This window comes from Pterocles gutturalis, unplaced genomic scaffold, assembly GCF_000699245.1.
Source record: "Pterocles gutturalis isolate BGI_N339 unplaced genomic scaffold, ASM69924v1 scaffold5757, whole genome shotgun sequence".
NCBI classification, from domain to species: domain Eukaryota; kingdom Metazoa; phylum Chordata; class Aves; order Pterocliformes; family Pteroclidae; genus Pterocles; species Pterocles gutturalis.
The window spans coordinates 1-22,836 of NW_010110053.1; the positions used below are offsets into that span (position 1 = coordinate 1).

At 38.5% G+C, this 22,836-nt stretch overlaps 1 protein-coding gene across 1 annotated transcript in view; it reads right to left on the reverse strand.

Moving 5' to 3' along the window:
- Positions 1-2,997: 2,997 nt before the first annotated feature.
- The window catches only part of ADD3 (adducin 3 (gamma)), a 32,996-nt gene continuing 13,157 nt past the window's right edge, over positions 2,998-22,836 (reverse strand). Inside the window, exons 3-15 of the mRNA XM_010073180.1 lie at positions 17,833-17,971; positions 16,189-16,340; positions 15,994-16,074; positions 14,758-14,907; positions 13,894-14,037; positions 13,707-13,805; positions 12,490-12,672; positions 11,422-11,679; positions 10,202-10,321; positions 8,810-8,899; positions 7,474-7,597; positions 6,101-6,196; positions 2,998-5,384 (exon numbers count right to left, since the gene is read on the reverse strand). Coding sequence (XP_010071482.1) covers positions 5,086-5,384; positions 6,101-6,196; positions 7,474-7,597; positions 8,810-8,899; positions 10,202-10,321; positions 11,422-11,679; positions 12,490-12,672; positions 13,707-13,805; positions 13,894-14,037; positions 14,758-14,907; positions 15,994-16,074; positions 16,189-16,340; positions 17,833-17,971 — 1,935 coding nt within the window. The 3' untranslated portion in view covers positions 2,998-5,085. The remainder of the gene's footprint in view (positions 5,385-6,100; positions 6,197-7,473; positions 7,598-8,809; positions 8,900-10,201; positions 10,322-11,421; positions 11,680-12,489; positions 12,673-13,706; positions 13,806-13,893; positions 14,038-14,757; positions 14,908-15,993; positions 16,075-16,188; positions 16,341-17,832; positions 17,972-22,836) is intronic.

Below are 22,836 nucleotides of genomic sequence, written 5' to 3' on the forward strand. Positions count from 1 at the left end.
TATATATATATATACTTTTTTTTTCATATTCTTGGCTAGTTGCAAAAGTGTGAGAGGATCGAGGGGAGCAGAGGAGCTGTGCCTCCCGGCCAAAGCCCGCTCCATTGCTGGATTTTGAAATGAATCAATAAAGAAAATGAGTCCAACAGCCAGATGTCTGCTTTCATCTTGCTGCGCTGGAACTGGAATAAAGCCCACAAAATCTGCACCAAAATACTTTCTTTGAAAGCTCTTTGTTAACAGCTTTATGACTGGAGGGAACGAAGGCAGCAAACGTGAAGGTCTGATGCCATCTAATGGCTGCTCGAATGTCCACCTTTCACGGCCTGTGTTTGACTTTGTGACTCAACCACAATTTCGGTGTGGACTCTCGAATTTACATTGCTCCCTGCAGACACAAAGAACAAAGGTGCAACCGGTTGTAAAGGGACCTTGAGAACGCATCCAAAGAAATATTTTCTCCAACCCCCTGGCTCAGCATAATTGCCCTGACTAGCTCCCACCACTGTAGAAGTAGTAGTGTGCTTAAAGGATTAATATCTACATGGGTAATGTCAATCAGAGCCGGGCTGCACAAACAGGGCTGGAAGCACCAGCTGCAGCCAGGTTTGCCCTCCAGTTCTCGTCATCAGGCTTTGTTTTGTTCACTTACGAGTTGATTAAATTTGACTGAAACTTTCCCTGCTGTGTGCTGGTCCAAGTGCAAGCTGCTGGGGTGTGTTTGCATGCACTGCCGGCATGCATAAGATATAAAGTTAATGTAATCAAACAACTTTGAAAGAACAAGGCTGGAGAAGTTTCTCCACATCACATTCTGGCAATCTTTTATCTTAGAAACCTAAAATTGCAGCCGGCTTTGCAACTGAGGTTAGAAATTGTGGCAAAGGGCTGAGCAACCTTCACATTAGGAATCTGCTTTCTACTATTCCTCTAAGAGTCTGTGCAAGTTTGGCCAATCTGCAAGTCTCTAAAAATAGGAATTTACACAGGCTGTGTGACAAGCTAAAATGTCAGAAGTGTCCATCTCCACCGAACGCCCTCCAGGCCTTCCCCGCCAGGCTGCTCCGTGCACGTGGCAACGCTCACAGGCTGACTGTGCTCCAGCCGCCTGCACGCACCTCCCCAGGCAGCTCCTAATTAGTGCTTTTCAATGAGTACTCCCCCTCATTTAACATACTGGATCTCTGAAAGAGCAAACACCAACCCACGCAACAACCCCGTGGGCAGGGAGATGCATTTCCCCGCCAGTTTGCAGGAAGACAGAGGAGGGACATCTGCACTTGTGTCACAAGTTTCCATCAGACCCATGCGCGAAGTCTGCGACACGGCAGCCCTTTCTCCCTGTCCTTGGCTACTTAAGAGTATATCGTATTTGAGAAGTTTCCACAGCCTGAAACAGTGAAAATTCAACAGTTTTGCAAACTGCACTTCCAGAAAATAGAAAGTCCTCAACTGCTGAGCACCACAGAAAACGGCAATTTATGCTGTGTGCTCAACAGTGAACGGTAACCCAACCAGCAAGGCAGGAAAGCATTGGTCAAAACGGCGTCTTACCGCCTTTACCATGACATTATCTTGTCTCCTTGCAGCATCTAAAGCCTGAACTAAAGTATACCTCATTCTGCAATTTTTGCAAATCAAGCAAAATCTTGTTTGCTGTGTAACACTTGTCTCCAGAACAGGTGAGAGTCTGTAAAAGAAGTCAGCAGGTGATGACCCAGATCACAATACAGATTTTAGTACAGCCACGCACAGTGCACAACTTCAAAAATCTTTCATTTTCCCTTTTCTTAAGTGGTGGTTTGCATGTAATTCCTCACAGCATACACTGCAGCTTCTCTGAATCGCTCTTTCTTGGGTTAAGCATCCCAATGGTGATAATTATTTCCTATCACGTCAATGATCCATTTTGAAGCTCATCTTTCCAAGGGCTCCAGCTTCCCAAGAGTTAAGCCTTATTTCCATACTTTGCCTCGCAGAATCTCAGATCCTTCTTGTAATACTGTGAAAGAATAAGATCTAAGTGAAAATGAAAGATCTGCTGTGGTTTGTACACCCTTGGGAATAAGGAGAGTTCAAAGAAGAAAACTATAGATGCACTTAGCCTTACAGTGTAAGCTCCTCCATGTTGATATAGTGTCCGCTTTCATGTCAGTGCGGCATGAAGCAGACTGTAGATGTTCCTGGAGACAAACAATAGTAAGAAAATTACTTGAATCTTGGTTAAGATTTATTTAAAATGCTGAACCAAAATGATCCTCCCACACGGGGACCGAGTTCATGAAACTGTCACCAGACTCCGAGGGCTGAATTTTGACTTTCTTCTAAACAGGAACAAAAGGCTGATTGGTGGAAGGACAATGAAAATAAACATTTGCTGAAGGCCTTAGCGACAGTTCACAGAGTTAATATAGCTATAAAAACATTAACACTGCAACTTTTGCAGCCTCAGATACTCCGAGGTATACCATATGCTGGCAGGGCATCACATAAATGTCTTCAAATAGCTTTGCATTAAAAGCCTTCCCTACAAAAACCCTTTGTTTTAATTAATAAAATGAAAAAATATAGTAATTTCTACAAACTGTTTCCACGCTCTGTACTTTCACAGCACTTAAACTACCCGAGTCCTGTGTCTCAGGCCGTCACACACAAACTCATGCTGCAGAGCACAAGACGCAGATCAGGAAGATGGGGTAACATGCCCCGGGAGAAGAAAGCCTGCAGCACAAACTCAACTGGGTTTCAAAACAACCGCCTGACAACGCTGCGTATTTTACCACAGGCCTGTCCTCTTTCATCTCCAGGACCAGTGACAGAGAAAACAATGGTTCTCTAATAAGATCAGACTATTTTCTTGCATAGCTTCCAGAATAAGCACAAGCAAGAAACCATCTTCAGAATAAATTCTTGAGAAGTAACGTGAATAATCAAAGCATGTTTTCTACAAATGAGACATGCAAGAGCACTGTATAAACAAAAGGCTGCTATACAAAATCCATCTATTTAAAATACTGTTTATTTGTGATTTAACATTAATTAGCATTACATCTATGAGCAATTTCAGATAACATTTATATATTTTCCACAGGACACAAGAGTTGGCTGGCTCATTCTTTATGCCAAAGCAAGTAAATAGAGGCATTAGCAAAAGGTGCAAATAGTTCACGGTTGCATTTTAAAAAATATTTATGCACATTGCATTCATTTAGATATATTTTTTAAAAAGTTATGAAAAGCGTAGTTCACAGGTTACTGTTTCTACATATGTTGTAATACAATACAAATAATGTAGAACATAAAAAACAAAAGTAAGCAACTGAAAGTTTCCACTATGATTAAAAACACCGATTCCAGTATTTAGTGATAGCTAGAAAATTGTTTCCAGGATCCATTCCAACATTGCATTATCACACTTACACGGTCAAAGCTAACCAGCCCCCAAACATGCTATAATCAACGTTTTTGCATGCCAAACCACTCTCCAGCCATATTTAACAATTATATATTGTATAATATTTCAACCGGCAATTTGTGAATCACATGGATCTTTAAAATGTACTTCCTATTGCGATGACTGATTTACAGACAATTTGACACAGCGAAGAAAACCCTATGTTAATTTCTATGCTTAGTTTGTATTTACAATACAGTAAAAGTACTAAAATGACAATATCAGTAAAAATGAGTAAGTGGCAGCCCCACTCTTACCCATGGCACTAGGCGTTGATTTGCTCTGCATTCATCCAAAGGACAACACAGATTCATGAGACCCTTTTACAATTCAAAGCAAAGTGAAGAAAAAAACCAAAGTGTTGCACTCTGTATGAATCAATGCAAATTCTTTAAAGCATCTAAAATGGAAATGTCACTCTGCTGATTTAATAAAAATATCCCCAATCCATATCATATATTTAAAAAAAATAATCACCAAACTTTTACTTTCTTTGTCTCCTCCTATTTTCTTACTATTTCACTTTCCCTTTTAACAGCTTTGTGTCCTTCATTTGGTTATGTTAAGAGATTATTTTTCTTCATTCATTAGCAATACCATGAGAGGAAAAAAACAACCCACGAGTAATTTTTAAACATGAATCCAGTTCAATTTTATATGCTTTTATCCTTTGATTTCTAAGTCCCTGGATTCCTGAATTATATTTAAGTATACTCTAAACCAAGCATTCTTAAATACACTCTACTATCAAATGCTTGGTTCACATGCTTATAATACCTTTATACTGAATGGTATACAAACATTTGAACATATAAAATCTTCTTTTTGTTTTGCCAGTTAAACTAAATTATCAATGTTAAGTGTATAAAAACCCCTTTCTTGAAAAATAAGGGTTCCCCCCCCAACTGATAGAATAAAAAAGAAGTCTTCAAAAATTATATTTCACTAAAATGAAATATTTGGCAAAAAAGTTATTGAAGAATGGAATTCTTTAGATATTTTGTATAATTCCAAATAAACTTTCTCTTACACAGTTTTCCCCCTAATATTATGTGCCAGTGTATAATATTTCTATATGATCTAATCTTAAAAAAGATTTAAAGGTGTGCTATTAATATGCACCCACTCAAACACGGGTACAGAAACATAAAATATATGGTCAAAATCACAATACAAAAACGTATGATCTGGTTACCAAATGAGACAGCAGTTCTAAAAAGTCGTATGATCACTCAACAGTAACTTTAATAAAGACTTAACTGTACTGAAAATTTTAAGGTCTGCAAAATACTTCAAGCAGAACTTTCTGCTGCATACTGTGATGGTAATTCAACCTTGCTATGATGGTAACTGAGCACCTGCCAATGTAGTTCTACATTAAACTAATGAATGTTTCCAACCCTCATAGCAATTTTGGACACAGTTAAGTGAGAGATGAATTAATTTTCAATTAACAGGAAAGGGGTTTTTTGTTGTTTTTTGTTTGGTTGTTTTTTTTTTAAAGCAAAACCTCTTCCAGTTCCTTTTTGTTTAGGTTGAAAGTCCAGTTACTGCACACCCCTAACACTACGCTGTTAATGGTCAGCTTAAAGGTTTAAAATGTGCAATATCTCCTCACAACAGGACTGCACTTATGCTTCTACTTTCTCCTTCTTTTTACTCTTTTTCAGGAAAGATGGAGTGCGGAATTTCTTCTTCTTCTTTGATGGGGATTTGGAAGGTGACCCTTCAGGGGACAGGGCCTCTTCTATCTTTTCAGAGCTTTTAATCGTAATCTCTACGCTCTCCACAGTACTAGTGGTTAGCTGACTGACCCTCTTGGTGAGATCTTCTTCCACATCATGTGCATCTTCCTTGCCATTCACCACCACAACTGGCAACTCCACGGATACTAGGTTAGCATTCTGGGTATAGAGATCTTCATTACTTTCTGAAAGAACAGAGAATTTTGCAATTATTTATGTACATTATCATGCAAAAAACCAGTATTGAAACAATGTCTGCAAGTCTGGCCTGCGATCCAAAGAATGAAACCCGAAGCGCTTACATGTGGGGTTTTTTTTTTTCCCCTTTATCTTCACTCTTACTTGTTGTAAACAGGCAAATCCTGTGAAAATGTCATTAAAGCAAAACAGGCTGAAAAGTTAACCGTATCCCTGCCAGGTACATATACAGCTCAAGCTGTATACAGTCCATACAAATACAGTCTACACAGCATACACCTATACTGTCTCAAGCACACTCAGAATTACGGTTTACTGCAAGAGACTCATTTATGAAAATGCAACCATTTCATACACAAGTCTTTAGAGAACTACCCTTTCCAAATGCCTTCCTAGACTTCTGGAAAAGTCTTAGGCAAAAAAGCCTAATCTTAACACCTTTAATAAAATAAAATACAACATCTGTTTCCTCCATCTCATTTATATCCAAGTTTCAGTATGCCATGAGCTATTTTCTGTTTGTGAGGATTACGTATTAGAAAAAATTAGGGAAAGTAGTTTTCTGGAGAGGGTCACACCCAGACTTGCTAGAAGAGGGCTTTTTGGCTCAGCTGATTTCATGCAAGTGTAAACAGCGCAGCAGAAGAGTGGATGACTCAGGTTACCCCAGCCATTGGCATTGTACAGAAACTGCATAGAATACCTTCTAATTTTTCTGGGATATTTTGCGGGGACTGAGTTTGTGACTGAATTTGTGACACAGATGAACCGTCATCTGAGAATAATTCCTGTTCAGCATCTGCAGGACAAGATTTGAATTAGTAGCCATGCAAAAGTAAAAATCAAGCAAGAATGTCAGTGCTAGTGCTACAAGATTTACAGTTCTGCTAGCATTGCCTTGCTCATGCTGGCAACCTCAAGAAGTTACAATGCACAGTTTAAACTCTACAGAATTATGGATTTTCATGTTTTATCTGCTAACAGTCATTACATATTAGTTCCTCAGTAGCAAGCACTAAAAAGACTAACAGTGTTACATTCCAGGTAGCATGCACCATGGTTTACCTAGCTGTACGTGACAGAGTTTCTGTTATAGTAAGCTATTACACTATGCCCTGAATGTGATATATAGCAAAGTTGTTTTATTACACAATATTAGTGAAGAAGAGCGCATAGTAAGAGTTATTAAAAAAAACACCAACCAATCCTGAATTAGTAATTCCCTGTGGAACAGTAGTATTGGAAGATGTAAAAAGTGAAGCTAGATGAGTCTTGCACATCAGGAGAATAAAAGAAAAATTAAAGAAGTCAAGACCAAACATCTCAGTAAACCTCTAGAAATAATGTTGCAAACATCTACCCAAAACCACCGAAATTCAAGGGTCAGAAAATGGAGAACCAATCAACATGGTTATACGAAATGTAAAGTATCATTGCATATTTCACTTTCCAAGTGAGAGTCCAGCACCCTTTTCCTCTGAATTCAAAACAGGTTAAAAAAGAACCCAGAGATTACAGAGCTTTTTTCTACCTTGCCATATATTTCAGAATCTAAGTGGCAAAGATCACTTTTCAGAGTCAACTATTCATGTACCATCTAAGATTACTTAGCAAAACTTCCACAATGAGCTGGAAGGTTACCAGACTGGTTGTGGGATCATTATCCTTACAGGTGTTCAAGGCTCAGCTGGACACAGACCTGAGCAACTTGATCTAACTTTGAAATCGACTTTGAGGAGGAGGCTGGACTCAGACGACCTTCATGGGGTCTTTCAACCTAACTTATTCTATGATTCTGACAAAAAAAAAAAGTATTATGTTAAACTGTGTTTCTGCCAACCCAATTTATATGCAAGCCTTTCATTGCTTTAATTTTATGATTAACTGAAGTAAAGAACAAAAACATTTAAAAAAAAAAAATCTACTGTGTCTTGGAATGATTAGTTCTAAAGCAAAGCAGTCGCCAACAGTATATGGTAGTAATTAACTTGTATACATTTTTTGAAGCAGATATTTTCAAACTAGAAATGAACTCATTAAAATGTAAACCCCAACATTTAAAAACACACCACCGACCTTCCAACCCTTGCTGCTTGCGCTCAATTGTTTTCTTGTACTCTTCCAGTTCCTTTTCTGTGAGATGGCTGAATGGGTTGGGTGGTGCTGGTGGTGCCTGCTCATCATCTTCAAATTGCATTGGCTGGAAAAGAGAAAACATAAAACTTAACAGTTAAAAAAAAAGAAGCAAGCAAAATGTACATGGTTAATGTCTCTTTTTTTTGCCCAAAGTTTGGTGAGGCCAGACTGGCAGGGAGTGCAGAAGAAAAATACACAAGCATCCAGACTAAAATTACCCCATTTAATAGGCACTCACGTAGTAACAAACACTGACCAGTGAGCTGTAAACCACCATGCTTTTGCAGCAGCACAATCATTATTTGAGGGGTTTTTTTTTTGGATCAAGGGAGACAGCTTCAGCAACAGAAAACTGCCTCCACAGCTTAGACTTCAGTGATTAGTATACTCTTCAGAGAAGTAAAAGTTCTTTAACAACAGGGATTCAAAGATAAGGTTTCCCACGTTTTCTGCAAATGCCTCAAGTTGTAGGAATTTTTTTTGTAGGAAAGTAACTGTGCTCATTCCTAAACTGTGTTTAGGAATCTAACTGGAAGAGCTCTTCTGGTATGAATCTTACAATGATGAAGTTAAAATTATTTTCATATTGCAAGAAAACTGATTTGGAAAAATATTCTTTTTGCCTGAAATAAATAATCAAACTCAGTGTTATCTCAAAAGAATGTTGGAAACCAAAACGAGGAAACAGATCCAGTAACCCATGGATGGTGGGAAACAAAGTTATAGAATTCCAATTAGAATTCAGCACAGTTTGTTAGCTACATTATTAGGGATATCTGGACTGTTTGGAAGTAAGTATATTCTACTCAAGATAAGATGTTGTGGACAGGTAAGAAACTGGAAACCCTCCCTCCCAATAAGATGCCTGTTTCTAATGAAAGCTGCCTTCTTCATAGTCCCATCCCACCTTTTAAATTCACTTATTTCTGGGCCTCAATCATTTTCTTTAGCAGCAGTTCCATGGACTAATGAAAGAATTCTTTTTTGGCACCATGCATTGCAAAGTTCATTGCTCATTAGCTTAAATGGTCTTAGATAAGGGTCCTACTTCATTAATATTAATGGCAGGCAAACCTACCATGCATATCTCCATTTGAAACTAACATTTTAAAGCTCTGAAATGAAACATGAAGAATATGTTATCAAACATCCAAAACCTGTCTTTAAAATAATCAGTTCTAACAAAGCATTTAGAAAGAAAATAGCCCAAACTGATGTTTGAAAGACAGACAAATAATCCAAATATATGTAAATCAATTAATTATGTCCTACTCACTGGACTCGGCTTTTTATCCACAACAATCCCAGCTAGCAGTTGAGACTGTGGTCCTGCTGTCTTTAGGTCATATCGGTTTTGCTCCCTTATCTATACAGAGAAAAGAAACTGGGTTAGAAACAGATACTTTTCTTTAACGAATCCTACGACCATCAGATTTGCAAAGCCCATGACACAGGCAGCAGTGAATGGCTGGAAGATCAAGCTGTATGCTGCTGTACCTAAAAATTAAGATTCTTCCTTCCACCTCTGAATTCCCTGCATGTGTTGTTGAGCCCTTCAAGTACTCCCAAGCACCCACCCTAGCCCCAGCACTTCACACAACCCAGTATTTAGAAATAAACCCTAAGGAGTAATACATCTCTCAGCCTGTCTTCTCCATCCTCCCAAAATAAGTGACCCATGTTAAGCTGTTAGAGAGATCTCTGTGATCACAAAGGTTGATAAAGTTTTTCATCTGTGAATACCTCATTATCTTCTCCAAGCCAATGGCCCTCACTTCATTGTCAGTGCTTAAGAGATTGACAGATCAGATATAAACACAAAACCAGATCAGATAAAAATAATTCTACAGCAGAAAAATAGGAATAAACTATCTAACAAGGCACTGTCATGCATGAATTAAAAAAAATAATTGTCTGGGACTTGTATTATTAAACTCTAGATGATCAGAGGATGCCTTTCCAGTTCTAAGGAAGGGAGTTACTCCTTCTGACTCTAGTTCAGTCCCCACAGATACTGATGCGGTGCTTTCCAAGAAATAAAAAAAAAATGTAATCTAATGGAAAGTGTCCTGAATGTCTGTTAATATTGTTATGCCTAGGGTGGAGTATCTCGTCAGGCTGACAGTCAGCGTCTTAACTGCTGGAAGGGAAAAGCAGTGAGATATTTGTGTTTACAGAGGTCCAACAATAACGTCTAATTTTCTTTTTTTTACTGCCATTAGGAAGCAAATTGGACCATAGAAACTCCAGCTCAGTAAGTGCTAAGAGAATTAATACAGAACAGAGTGAGATTACAATCTGAGATTAAATCATGCTGCAGATGACGCACGCTAATTTGGTTCGTGTTGACACCTAATTATCCACTAAATATAATTCTAAATAGCAGGGACAACCATTTCTAGTCTATCATTTCCAGAGTTAATATTCATCCTTCATCAAACCATTGCGTTCAAAACTTAGATACATACTGCATATATATCTACAGACCTCACGTATATCATACATTTAAATAAATGCTTTTTAGTGCCAAAAATCACATACAATGTAAAAAACTTAGTAAAATCAGAACATTTGAAAAATGTTATTTTACTGCTGTGTTAAATAATTAATTGAACATTGAATTTCATTTGGAAATGTTAGCATTTTTGTTTAATTACACTTCTTTTACCTTATTTCTCTTTTCCAACACTTCATTTGGGTTGGTGTTTAGAGGAACAAATTGATTTGGATCTTCAATTTTGATTGGCGTTCCTCCACTAGTCTTGGAGGAGTCATCAGCTTTCATCCACTTAAAGAAAAAAAAAAGAGACAAGAAGCTAAAACCCCCATCATGACGGAGAGGAACAATTCTCAATGTTGTCTTATTGTTACAGAAGAGAAAGGACATACAAAGAAAGGACTTTCTGACTTCATTTTCAATTGCACATTACACCCACAAAATAATCCCATCTCCTTACAAGTCTGTGTGTTTGCCCAAGAGGATTTAAGTTGCCTTGAACACATATCATCAATGTTACTTTTTATAAACACTGAAATACATTCCTGAAAAATGCAGTACTAACAAAGTCATATTTAGAAAGCATCACACATCCTAGTAACTGGCACATAGATCCACCAGCTCCAGAGCCCTTTTTCATGCAATCAACTTCCACTTCTGCTAAGCACGCATTTTGTTTGTAGTCTTCTTCCTTTGTAAGCAGGGTTTTAAATCAGTTGCTGAGGGTGTTTCTCCAAAACTTAAGTTTACAAACTCGCTAGCCTGCCAGCAGGAGGAGCTTCTGCTTTTACAGTTGTACTCTGTGACTGGGACTAGCCTGATGGCAAATAACATGCTTGGTAGTCCCACAAGATCCACCTCTCTCCAGGCTGGAAACACAGTGGAAGCATACTGGCAAGCCAAAGGGTGATGAAAAATTCTTGATTATCATTAAAAGTAGTACTACGAACTCTTCGAAGGCTGTTTCCAGTAGGCTCACGAACAGGAAAGGGGTAGTTAGAGATGAATTAGACCTTGTGCTCCTCGTGTAGAGAAGAGAACAATCTCTGGGTAATTTAAAACCTTACTATGTTTGGTGGATAATTAATAACACAAAAAGATACAGTAGAAAAACTGTTTTATACTTCAAGAATCAGAAGAGCTAGTAACAAAAGGGAAATAATTGTTAAATTTTATCATAAACTATTACTCTTCCAAATAGTTAAACCCTTCTTCCCCAAACAGAGGGGTCCTATAGTACTAATGTCATTAAGCCTCCCCTAAGGCTACTTTTATTTGCTTTATAAACTTATTCACTAATCCTCTTAAAGTTTTCCTCACATAAACTGTGTGCAATTTACTCTCTCTCGAGCAGTGCAAAAACTAAGCAACTGCCTAAAATAGCTACCTACCGTGATCTTAGTCCTGGGACTGGTTTCCCCGTTCCAGGACTCCTCAGGCACATTAACTTTCAAGTATGTGTTTGGAGAATTCAGCCATCTTGTCTTTTCTCTCTGTTGCCTCTGCGCCAGGAATTTCAGGGGGGAAAGTGGGACTGTATCATCTTCAAAGGAAAAGGCAGTCACAGTGGCTGGGATCTCAACGTCACTCTTGTGTCTGGGTTTTTCTCTGACTAATGGTTGCCTATAGGCATAGCCAGTTCTGTATCCCTATGTAGGAAAAAAAAGGCTTTTTATTTTAAACAAAAATAATTTAAAAAAAATCAGAAAAAGGTATCCAAAGTAGTCATGGAAGTTTTGTGCTGCCCTGTATGCATTAAACAGGTCCACTGAGCTCTTCAGAGAACAGGCTAGTGGTGTCGTCTATCATTCATTCATACTTTTAACATTCAAGAGACCCATTTAAAATACCGTACAGTAGCAGCTGGACAGGACCCCACCCACACTTCACCTTCCTCCCATCTTCGTGAACGCGTGACCACAAAATGACTCCCTGCTCAGGTTATGACCTAGCTTTCATAAGGATGTGTATTTGCCTTGCACAACAGCACATCCTAGGTCACGCCCCATTCCTCGCTCTATTTCTATTAAAGGCTGTTCCACAATTCACATTGCAGTGAAATGAACATGTCAAACAAGTAATAAATTATCGCCTTATTTCCTAATATTAGAGTTAATAACAAAATATAGAGGGAATCTTTATTAGGTGGTGGTTAAAATATATTTTTACTGTTAACTTACTATAAAGAGCAAATATGTTTGTGAGACGGGTTGCACAAAATTGAAGTTCAAAACATTATAAATTCTTATCAAGACAGACTTCTACTATCAGATACAGTGACAAAAAAAAAAGACACAAACTAAACCAAGCAGAAGAGATTTCATATACAATAAAAGTAATTCCATCTTCATTTTCAAACTCACAAAGAAACCAGAAAAAATTGTTTGCTTTACAGAAGCTAATCCTACACTCAAAAGTTTACAGAAACTATACGGACAATGCCATCAACGTGCTCTCACCAGGTTGTCCAGCATGCGCATGAGCGCTTCAAATTCTTGCTCCCCAACTTTCCATTTTTGTTGTGAAGCCATATTAACTCCACCTCCTCCAGTTGCTGCCAGCGTGTGTGTGGAAGGCTTGAACTTCTGCAGATCCAGTAGTAAGAGATTGTCTATCCCACCCGCTCCAGCTAATGCATGAACCTAGAGACATCAATGAGTGTATTTCATTTGTGGAAAAGCTTTTGGATTCTCTGCTTTCCTGAATTCACAGGAGAAACACACTTAAACACACGCTGCAGTGATCTCTCAGGCTAGTTTTCTATTGTGCAAAAATGTATTAAAATACATAGTAAGTGATTCTTATGGAAAGGATGATAATATCTTCTAATAATTGCACTTTAAGAGGAGTAGATTCAAACGCTAGCTTACAGAGTACCTTAAAAAGTCTTTCTGCATCACAAACTAAAAATTTTTCATTTCTACATCCATTTCAAAATGAACGACTGATTGAACTCAAAATGAATGGCAGGGCAAGGAAGGAAAGGAAAGGAGCAGAAGACTGCCGTTTGCACCTCCAAACACCTACTTGGGAGGAGAGGAACACTGAAGAACAAGAGCAAAGTGAGGAAGTTTCTGAAGATGGGCTTAAGAGTTACAGAAGGTGAGGACACTTTCAGCAGTCTCTCTCCACAGGTTACAGATAATACCTAGATACTTAACTAGGCAGTTAAAGTTAGACAAAATGGAAACAACTGATTTTAGGACTCAAGTTATTTTTAAATACACTACCATCTACCATTGCTCCAAAGATCTTTTGCTTATTTGGTTTTACAAATCTTTGTGACCATAGGGAGAAGCTTCTTTCCTTGTCACAACATTCAGCTTTGATAAACATGCTGGATGTCGAGAGATCCTAACACGTAGCAAGTACCACCATACCTGTTATCCAACAGAGTCTCTGCGTGAAGCTCACTCTCCACAGCATGGAACAAAACCTGTACCCTTCAGAGTGTAACAACACTGATACTCATTCTAGGAAGAGCGATCCAGTATTTGTGCTGTTCCTTCTAATTTTCCTGATTATTCCAATTTTCTCTGACTTTGATCTGGCATACAATTACTGGACTCCACAACCCCAAATATTCTGTAATATTAGAGACCTTCCCACCTGGGATGTAATCTGTAACTTATCAGAATAAATGTTTGAAATCAAATACAGACAAATTCTCTCTCACCTGTGTTTCACAAGCCAGTTGCACATTGAAAATATAGTGGAATGCTTCTTCCAGTGTCTCTCCTAGTGCTACCACACCATGGTTTCTCAAGACTAATACCTAGTAAATGAAGACACTAATGTTAAATGGTAGAAACCGGTGCAGTACATGAAAATTGTCTATGAAGAGCATGAATGAGGTTGAATACCTTGCAACTGGGTCCAAGAACTTTCTGAAGCTGAATTCTCTCTTCCTGTTCATCAAGAGATCCCTGGTAGTTGTAATAAGCAACATCTCCCAGAATCAGAGCCTCTTGTGATATAGGAAGGATGCCACACTTCATAGATGAAACCTGTTTTAAGAAAATGAAGTACTGATAACTAGGAAAAAAAAAAAGAAACTCTTAAAACCCACATCTCAACCACCCAAGCCTTAGCAGGATATACTTTTGTATCTTTGCTAGAAGAGAGACAAATTCTCCATAGTGAAAGTGCAGAAACAATACTTTTTTTTTCCCCCCAGTCTAATTTGCAACAGGGTGACAGAGCTGCTGCTACCCAACCTATGGACAGGTACATTATAGGACAAATTATCCTAACTAAATTAATTTTTGTGAATTTTATTCATGTTTAATTCTCACATAAGCCTACTTAATAGTTTTTCCTTCTTTCCCACATTTAGAACTTCTAAAAGCTAGTACAAAAAGTTACCCATTCCTTTTTTTGTCTGTAGTCAAGGAATGCATATATATGCATTTATATATAAAATAATAATATGAATTTACTTATCTCAAAGCAACTCTTTCAAGTCTCCTTACATTTTTATCATTGTTATACAGACCATTTTTAACTTATATGTTAACTATGACTTTTTAATAGAGAGGTAAATCAAAACTGAATACAACTACTAATTAAGACACTTGAAAACTGAGTTGCATAATGCAAATGATGATGTATACAGCACATTATAATAATAAAACTGCTATGAGCAGCGATTCAGATTCAGAAATGTGCTCTGCGTTCATGAGGTAAACCTGTTTTCTTCTATTCTTTATGCTAGAAGGAAGACTCACAGCTGCTGTTGCAGGGGTATGGATGTGTACTACACATCTGACATCAGGGCGTGTGGAGTAGATGGCCACATGTGGACTGAATCCTGCATTGTCAATACTTAGAGTCGTACTTCCCTGGTCAACCACATCTCCTAGGATGTTTACTTTAACCTGGAAAAGTCAAACAAAAGAACAATATTAAAAAAGTTTGTGACAACTGCCATTATTTAAAAATTACCCTCCCTTTCATACTTAGTACTAAATTTCTCCACATATATATTGGGGTCAGAACACAAAAAAAGCAGGAGAGCAGTCATGAATTTGTATGTCAACGAACCATTGTGCTGTCTAAGCCCTTGATAGTTTTTGGAAGTCCAGCCATGAAAGAAGTAAAGATAAGACCCTCATACAACATACATACACATTCCTTTTTGGTCTAGCTGATGTTTCCTTGCTTCTGACTTTCAAAAATGAATTCCATTAACATTTCCTACCTACATTTTAAATATGAAAAAAAATCAGCTTCTGAGAAATTACCAGTAAGAAAATTATACGCATAGCAAATTTTGAATTTCATGGGAACATTAAACTAATAATTGCAGGGTAAAGAAAAAACAACAGCAGGGTCATATCAGGTTGTGTTCTCACGTTTGTATTTTGGTCCTGTGTTTGCTGGTATAATGCTATCAGTCTCAATCTGCTACCTCTTCCAACTGGAGATAGTTTCTTTACAGATACATACAGACATGAAGAACATATGGCAGGTTCTGCACAAAAAATTGTGTGACTTAGCAGCTGCCCTTGCCTAAATACCAATCTGTAACTTCACCCAGCTCCTTTGTTGGGCCTGGGGAAGATTATTCAACTTGATTTCACCACTTACAAAGATAAGAGCTGATTCTACTAACACTACTCCTACAGAGTCATTTCATATGTATTACCATATTGTCAGGTTATAAAAGGTTGCTGTTACATTGAAGCTATTTGATGAACTTCATTAGACAGCAAAACAAAAGTTTGCTGTTCCACACTGTAGCTGAAGATGAAGCAACAGAAAGCAAAACTAAACCCAGAAAGAAATGCTGAGGACAAAGGATGCTAGTATCTAAATAGTTAATCAGCTTTTCATCTGGTGGGTAAACATTAAAAAACAAATAGCAGTACGATTATACTTTAGGAGTACATTTTATCAGACACAAAAGTCTTTTAGAAAACAGGTTGAGCCTTGCTGGTTATTACAACAGGTGAATCACATACCAAATTAGAAGCTGAAGCTTCAGAAAAGGACAGACCTCTGGGAATGATGAGAATATGGTCATGTTCTTTGCTTACTCTTACCTGCAAAGGAGGAAGAAAATGGATTACTGATCTGGTTTTTATATCATTCAAGGGGGAAAATTAATTTGAATGAATAGGTAAGATTCCAAATATTTTTTCCTCTAAAATACTTACTGTGATATAGGCATTTGGCAAATGTGCCCACCCAAACAAGTCAGCCAATCTATATAAACTGGCTAACTTGCAACGAGTAAGTTTTTCTCCCTTAACAAATGAGGAGGTATCTATCCCAGGTAGATCGTTGATGGGTGTAATCATTCCATGGCCTGAAACACAGATTAAAAAAACATTAAGGCCAGTTGGACAATTAATTCTAGCTATGCCATGATCTTTCAGAAGCAGCGTATTTAAATTGTTACCATGGCAGTACCAGCAATTGTTAGACTGAAACTGCACTGCTGGGATTTCTAAGGTCTTTCCTGAAACTTCTGTTACTTTCAGACAGTAGGAGCCATATCCAGAATTTAAGTCTTAATCTCTTTTTAAAACACAAGAGAGGTTAAATTCCTTTGAAGTACCACTTGGATTTTGAGCTCTCTCCTGATTCAAGAACTTATACAGAACTTGAACTGTGCTTTAAGACATGTGCCACTAATGAAGTATTTTTACATGTTATTTTGAAAATTACAGAGGAACACACTCCTGATAGATTTCTGACACTGAGATAAATAAGCTGAAAAAATATGTCTCAGTCTGAGCACTTTAGTTTAGTCTTAATGAAGAAATTAGGATTAGTGAAAGAATTCTCAAAACTGCTAGACAAGAGATCACCTCTTAACAGAGAAAGCTCAAAGATTAATTTATCTCTGACTTGTGACTACACAAACGTACAGTTCTCCCCTTCATGAATGCCTGATATCCCTTTGAGAGCTACAGCCTTTGCTTATAGGGAAAGTTAAGACCAGAAGAGGTAGAAGTCATTTTGGTTTTCAATAAAAAGAGTATGCACTTGGAGGTTAGTTGCCCTGAGTCCCTGGGCAAATGCAGCAGAGACAGCAGTTGGACCTACAGTCTCATTAACCAGCCAGAGACATGGAGACGAGATTATTTGGGCGCTCTGTTGTTCTCTTCCACTTGTTTTGTTAAATGAACTCTAAAGAGCCATTTTGGGATGAGTTCTCCAAAGATGCTGAATGCTGACAGCCGCCTCTGTACTTCAGGCTTGTAAGCTCCCATATGATGTCCACCCACAGAACTTATATCAACCTTAACGTTTCAGTGCTTCATGACTTGGAAAGAAGAACTTGGGTGTTAACTGAAAGATCCTAGTGACATCTTTATAACTAGAGGGCATACCACAAGCTGTTTTAAACTGTGGGAGCTGTTTGTGTAATAATTCAGTTTTCCAGGCTATTCCCCTTCTCCATTTTAAAAATAATAATTTATATGCAACAGTAGAAAAATAAATCTAAATTGTTATGTATTTCACATCTCAGTGCATGCTCATGTTAAACTGCTAATAGTAACATGGTGCAGCATTTTGTTCCCTATCTCAGTTAAGCTTTTATTAGCAAATTGTAGAATAACTGACTAGAATAATAACTGACTCCAAACATTTTGGATGTTATTATACAAACCAAAGAATTTGAGAGAAAGAAGCCTACAAAGGAAAAGTTAAGGCCACCATCTGTACTACTTCACAGCTGAAGCAAGCTCTGGCAACTTTTATTCAAAAGAAAGAGGAGATCCTAGCATTGCTAAGCCCTGGTGATAAAAAAGGAAGAGGAAAAAGTGCAATTATATCCATAATTCACTTACTGAGTGAAGATGAGGAAAAACCTGAAAAAGTGCTTGCTGTAATGTATTCAGCAATCTGCTGTAGCGCAAGCAGTCCAGTGGGGTTATTGCCCTTCTTCATTTGTTCTTGAATAAGGCATTCCAGATCTTCTCTAAAAGCCTGTAGAAACATTTGAGAATCATCAAGGAAACCTGGCTTTGATAGAAATAAGATCAGTATAGGTGGGGCTGGGTAGCTTTGCCTGTTATTAATGTTACATGACACTTCCCCTTAGACCTTGTTTTTAGCTGCTTATACCTTTGCCAAACTTTAATCGTCTGACCCACATTTTGTATGCTAAGTATTGGCAATTTGGGGGACGGCAGGAAGGAGTTTGGTCACAAAGCATTAACTGTTTCCCAGAACAAGACAAGATGAAATGTATTTTTGCAATGATAACAAAAACATTTTTATCAATAATTAGAGTTCTCCATATTTTGGAAGAGATACTTGAAATTCAATCAGGATGTGTTGCTTTTAGTGCTGGATATTTTTTAATTCTGTAATCCCTCTGAAAATCCATCCAAATTTGATAAAGTTATAAACAACTGGAAAACTGGAGCTCATCCAGGATCAACTCGTATCACAGACACGTGAAAACTAGACGGAACACTAGGATGTCATCTCCTCCCTAGTTCTTTCCTTCTCCCAAAGGAAAAAACCCTTCCCTCCTCTCCTGTATAAAATGTCTGCAACCCGAAGAGATAAACTCATGAGGAAGGTTTTCAGAGTATCAAAATTTAATATACTATGCACTGTGCACAAAGCCTGCTCCTTCTAGATGATAGACACATTAACTACTATCCACAGCAAACACCTGTCCCAGGACTACTTCAGTCTTGACATCTGTAGACTATGTAAATTATATTCCTTCAAACTTTCCTTAGAGGTTTTATTTTCTAACCCTCTCATTATTTCTTGGCAGCATCTTCCAGCTGTTGTCTGAATGAGCAGTATGCAAAGCTGTATTGCAAACTGTGTATTGCAATACAGCTCTTGCTGGTTCATTCCAGAAAGACATTTGGTGTCTTTACCATGTAGCTGACTCCTATTATAACTCCAGGCTATTCCCAGGATGTAATTGCTCCTTTCAGTTTGCCTTCTTTGGCAGAGTACTTGCTCTCAACTGAAAAAGAAAATAGTTCTGTGTGGCAAATGTAATTTCTTCACTGAATTTTAATTCAGTCCTCCAAAACACCCACTTTGTTGGGTAAAATCCACCAGTCTCATGACATAGTCTGCTCATCAACAGTTTTGAGTTTAAAAGATAGAGACCAGACCGCCCCCAAAATATCCTCAAGACTGTACTTCATAATGCCTCTCACCTGGACAGCTGGGCATCCACATCTACACTTTAGTTTTCAGACACCTGTGCTCTTCGTTAGAGTAATTTTGTCAGGACCGTGTGCACCTGTGAAGTGCCAGATTTCCACACGTAAAGCATCTAAAAATTCCCAGGGACTGACTACACAGTGATCTGTTACATGGATCTCTCTGTGCAGACCAGACTATGCACGCAGCATCCCCCAAACAGCTGAACAACCTCTTGCTAGCCTGAAGATGCACTGGCAAAGTCAGATTCTTCTCTTCAGTGCTGCTGTAGGTAAGATCTATGCAGCAGAGAAAGGAGCAGATGGGGAAAAGGAAAGAAGAAACATGAAATTGAGTGAGGAAAGGAACCTTGCTGGGACTGGGAGAACAGAAGTAGAGGATGTGGACCAGCACTGGAAGCCCGTAAGGGAAAATGATGGGAGGTAATTATGGGGAGGTAACAGCCAGAAAGGCAAACAAGGATTTGTGTAAAACAGCAAGTGGTTGGAAAAAACACCCTGACTTTCATCCTTTGTCTATCAGTAGATTACTGTGAAACCCACTCCCGTCAATCCAATTCAGCATCCTCATCATCATGACTCCACGTGTTCCAGTGGCAGAGTGGGTGCCACCCTTACTGACAAAATAACGAGCACTGCCCCCAGCCTGGAGCCCAAATGTGGCCCAAGCCACAGCAGAGGATGTTTCTTTGCCCCTCTTGCACACAGATAACAACTTCTAAGCATACCACAGTTGTCCCTGTGCCTCATTTGGCACACACTGGCTAGTTCTCACTAGGAAAGAAATTCAGTGTTTTTTCCTCATCTCATGGCTCAGCACATGGACCTGTGCCTTTTTTTGCATGCTACTCATACTCTGTTGAGATGACAATTATTATTTATGTGACAAGATTTTCTCTGGGCAGATAATTACTGTAAATCCAAGTGCTTCACAAGCATTAACTTGCTAATCCCCCAAACATGCCTTTAAGGTGCGGCATGGCCCTGTCATCATTTCCACAGAACGGCAACAAGGAGGTCGAGGTCAAATGCTTCCACCAATTTGGGACATTAATTTTGAGAGGTCCAGAGCCCTGTTTGCGGAGCACTGGGCAGCAAGTACTCAAAAAGCGCAACTCTCAGTGAACATTCAAATGCAGCACTGAGTGTTTTAATACGTGCTGCTGAAAAAAACATGAGAGATACACAGAAAACCAGAGTATGAAAAACCAGGAAACAGATGACTCAGCATCACCCAACAGCCTGGTTTAAATCATTGAGGCTGGTTACTACCTGAATCTGAGCATCTCTCACTACAACCAAAGTGGTTTTGAATGAAATTCAGATGCATGTGATTTATACAGTCCCCTGTAGAAGACATAAAGATTTTTCATGTAACTAGAAGAAAGCATTTTGGTAGCCAAAAAAAAAGCTCACTGTGCACAGACAAAGGAGCCAGGGTCCAACCTTTACGCTCTACTAACCTGCTTGAAAGCATATAAAGTGTAAAATAACAACAGAAAAGGAGCCAGGGTCCAACCTTTATGTTCTACTAACCTGCTCGAAAGCATATAAAGTGTAAAATAACAACAGCAGTACTTCCTTGGCCCTTTGCGCATCACATCCCTCACATTACAGGTGTTTTTTTCTCCACTTACAAAAATCCCCAAAACACATAAAACAGATTTTCAAGCACTGGCCATCCCAGCACCAACTTGCTTTTCTGCTAATGGTTTACACTGTGGCTACGGTTTTATGGCACTTTCTGTTACTGTGATCTCTTAAGATTGCAGAGACAATGACTGGCAAATATATTTCATCAACAAGCTATACTAACACTTATTTTCAATTTCTGTCATTCTGAGATACAAAACTACTTCTCAAGTATTCCTGAAAGAGGATACTCTGCACGGATGAAATGTTTTTTCACTCTTGTCTACAATCTGTATACAAGGAAACTGCACATTTGTAGTCTCCCAGGGGCCGTGTAGAAGACAGAATTCACAAAATTTATGGAAGTATTTGCCTGGGAGGAGATGGAGAAAAAAACCAGTTATCTGTATTCTATTAAATCACTCTCACTTCAATTCAACAAGGACTATAAAAAGGATCTGCAAAAACATTCAGAGTCATATTCAGACTTTTTTATTTCTTCAAACCTGTACGAGTAATGTTACTTCTATAGCAGAAAAAAAGATAGTTTAATGTATTCCGGGCAATTTTTGACAGAAAGATTTTTTAGTTTATTTCTTATTGTATTTTTAATTCTTCTGCTTTCTGATCATGCTATTTTGATTCTTCTGAGCTTAGTTTTCCTCTCTGATGCTAAAAGTAGTATAACATACACTTGCTGAGGCTACTACAACAAACAAGGATTTGGTGTTTTATCAACAATTTTGTTAAACTGAACAAGCAGCTTTCCTTAAAAATAATTTCAGAGGTAACAGAAGATAGGTAGGAGACAGGGCAAGTAGCAAATATGCAGGTTTGGGATGAGCTGTTAAACAGAAGTGAGGATATGGATGAAGTGCATAAAATAAAGTATGCAATTCATCCACATGCCAATGCAAAACATGTTTTCTAGCAGATTGCAGCCTTCAGTGTGTCATGAACATGACTCATGCACATTCCTCCATGCATATTTATGAATATTTCAATAACTTCCATTCACTGCTACAGACCTTTAAAACTCGGATCTGTGTATCCTCAGATAACCATCTCACATGTGCTAAAACAACCTTCCTCCCTTTCTGATAATTCTCGATGGGCTCATACGGAGGGCATCACCTTCTTCTGGACAACAATTTACCTTAAATATTAGCCATTAAATGAACAATATTTATTGGTGTTTTCACAGTATAGCACTTACTTCTGTAAAACCACTAACGCACAGGGCTCTGATTTTGGGACCTGCTTCTGAAAACCTAACTGTAACCTCAAGCCCAAGGGGTTTGGTTTTGCTTTCATTCACAAGACTAACATACATATGGCATTACACTGCATCTGTCCACAAGTGACCGAGTAAAAGTTATGCTTGAGAGAGGTGTTTTCAAAAAGATGACAAACACGCCGCTCTGGCACAAAGCAGGTATTTTTCAAGCAGAAAGGTCACTAGTAATTTCAGATGTAGTATTTGACAAGAAAAGGCTAACAAAGGAAAAACTGAACCGTCAGATGAATGAAAAATTATGTTATTCAGCTGTGTGCTCAGCAATGCTCAAAAAAGAGAATGTTTCAGCTCTGGGATTTAAACAGTTCTTTAGGTACACGTAGTATTTTTGGTTTGTTTGTTTTAAAACACTAAGCCTTTAGACATGAGATGATACAATAAGAGCAGTGGGTTTTTTTTACAGTGGGGTACCAGCCCCCACCGAGATGATACAATAAGAGCAGTGTTTTTTTTTTTTACAGTGGGGTACCAGCCCCCACAGCAAGAAGTACAGCACCTTCTGGCTGCTCGTGCTGCCCATCAACACAGCTGCACCACTTCTGGACTTGGCCAACCTGCCTGTGCCTGCACTGGAGCTACAGCAAGGCCTGGAGAACCCAGCCTGTCATAGCTGAGAATTGTTTCCAGGAGGCACAGGCATCCTTCTGTCTTCAATGAGCTCACCAGCCCAGACAAGCACCAGTATCCCCCCTTGTTTCTACCGGAATAGTGCTCCAAGCATCCTG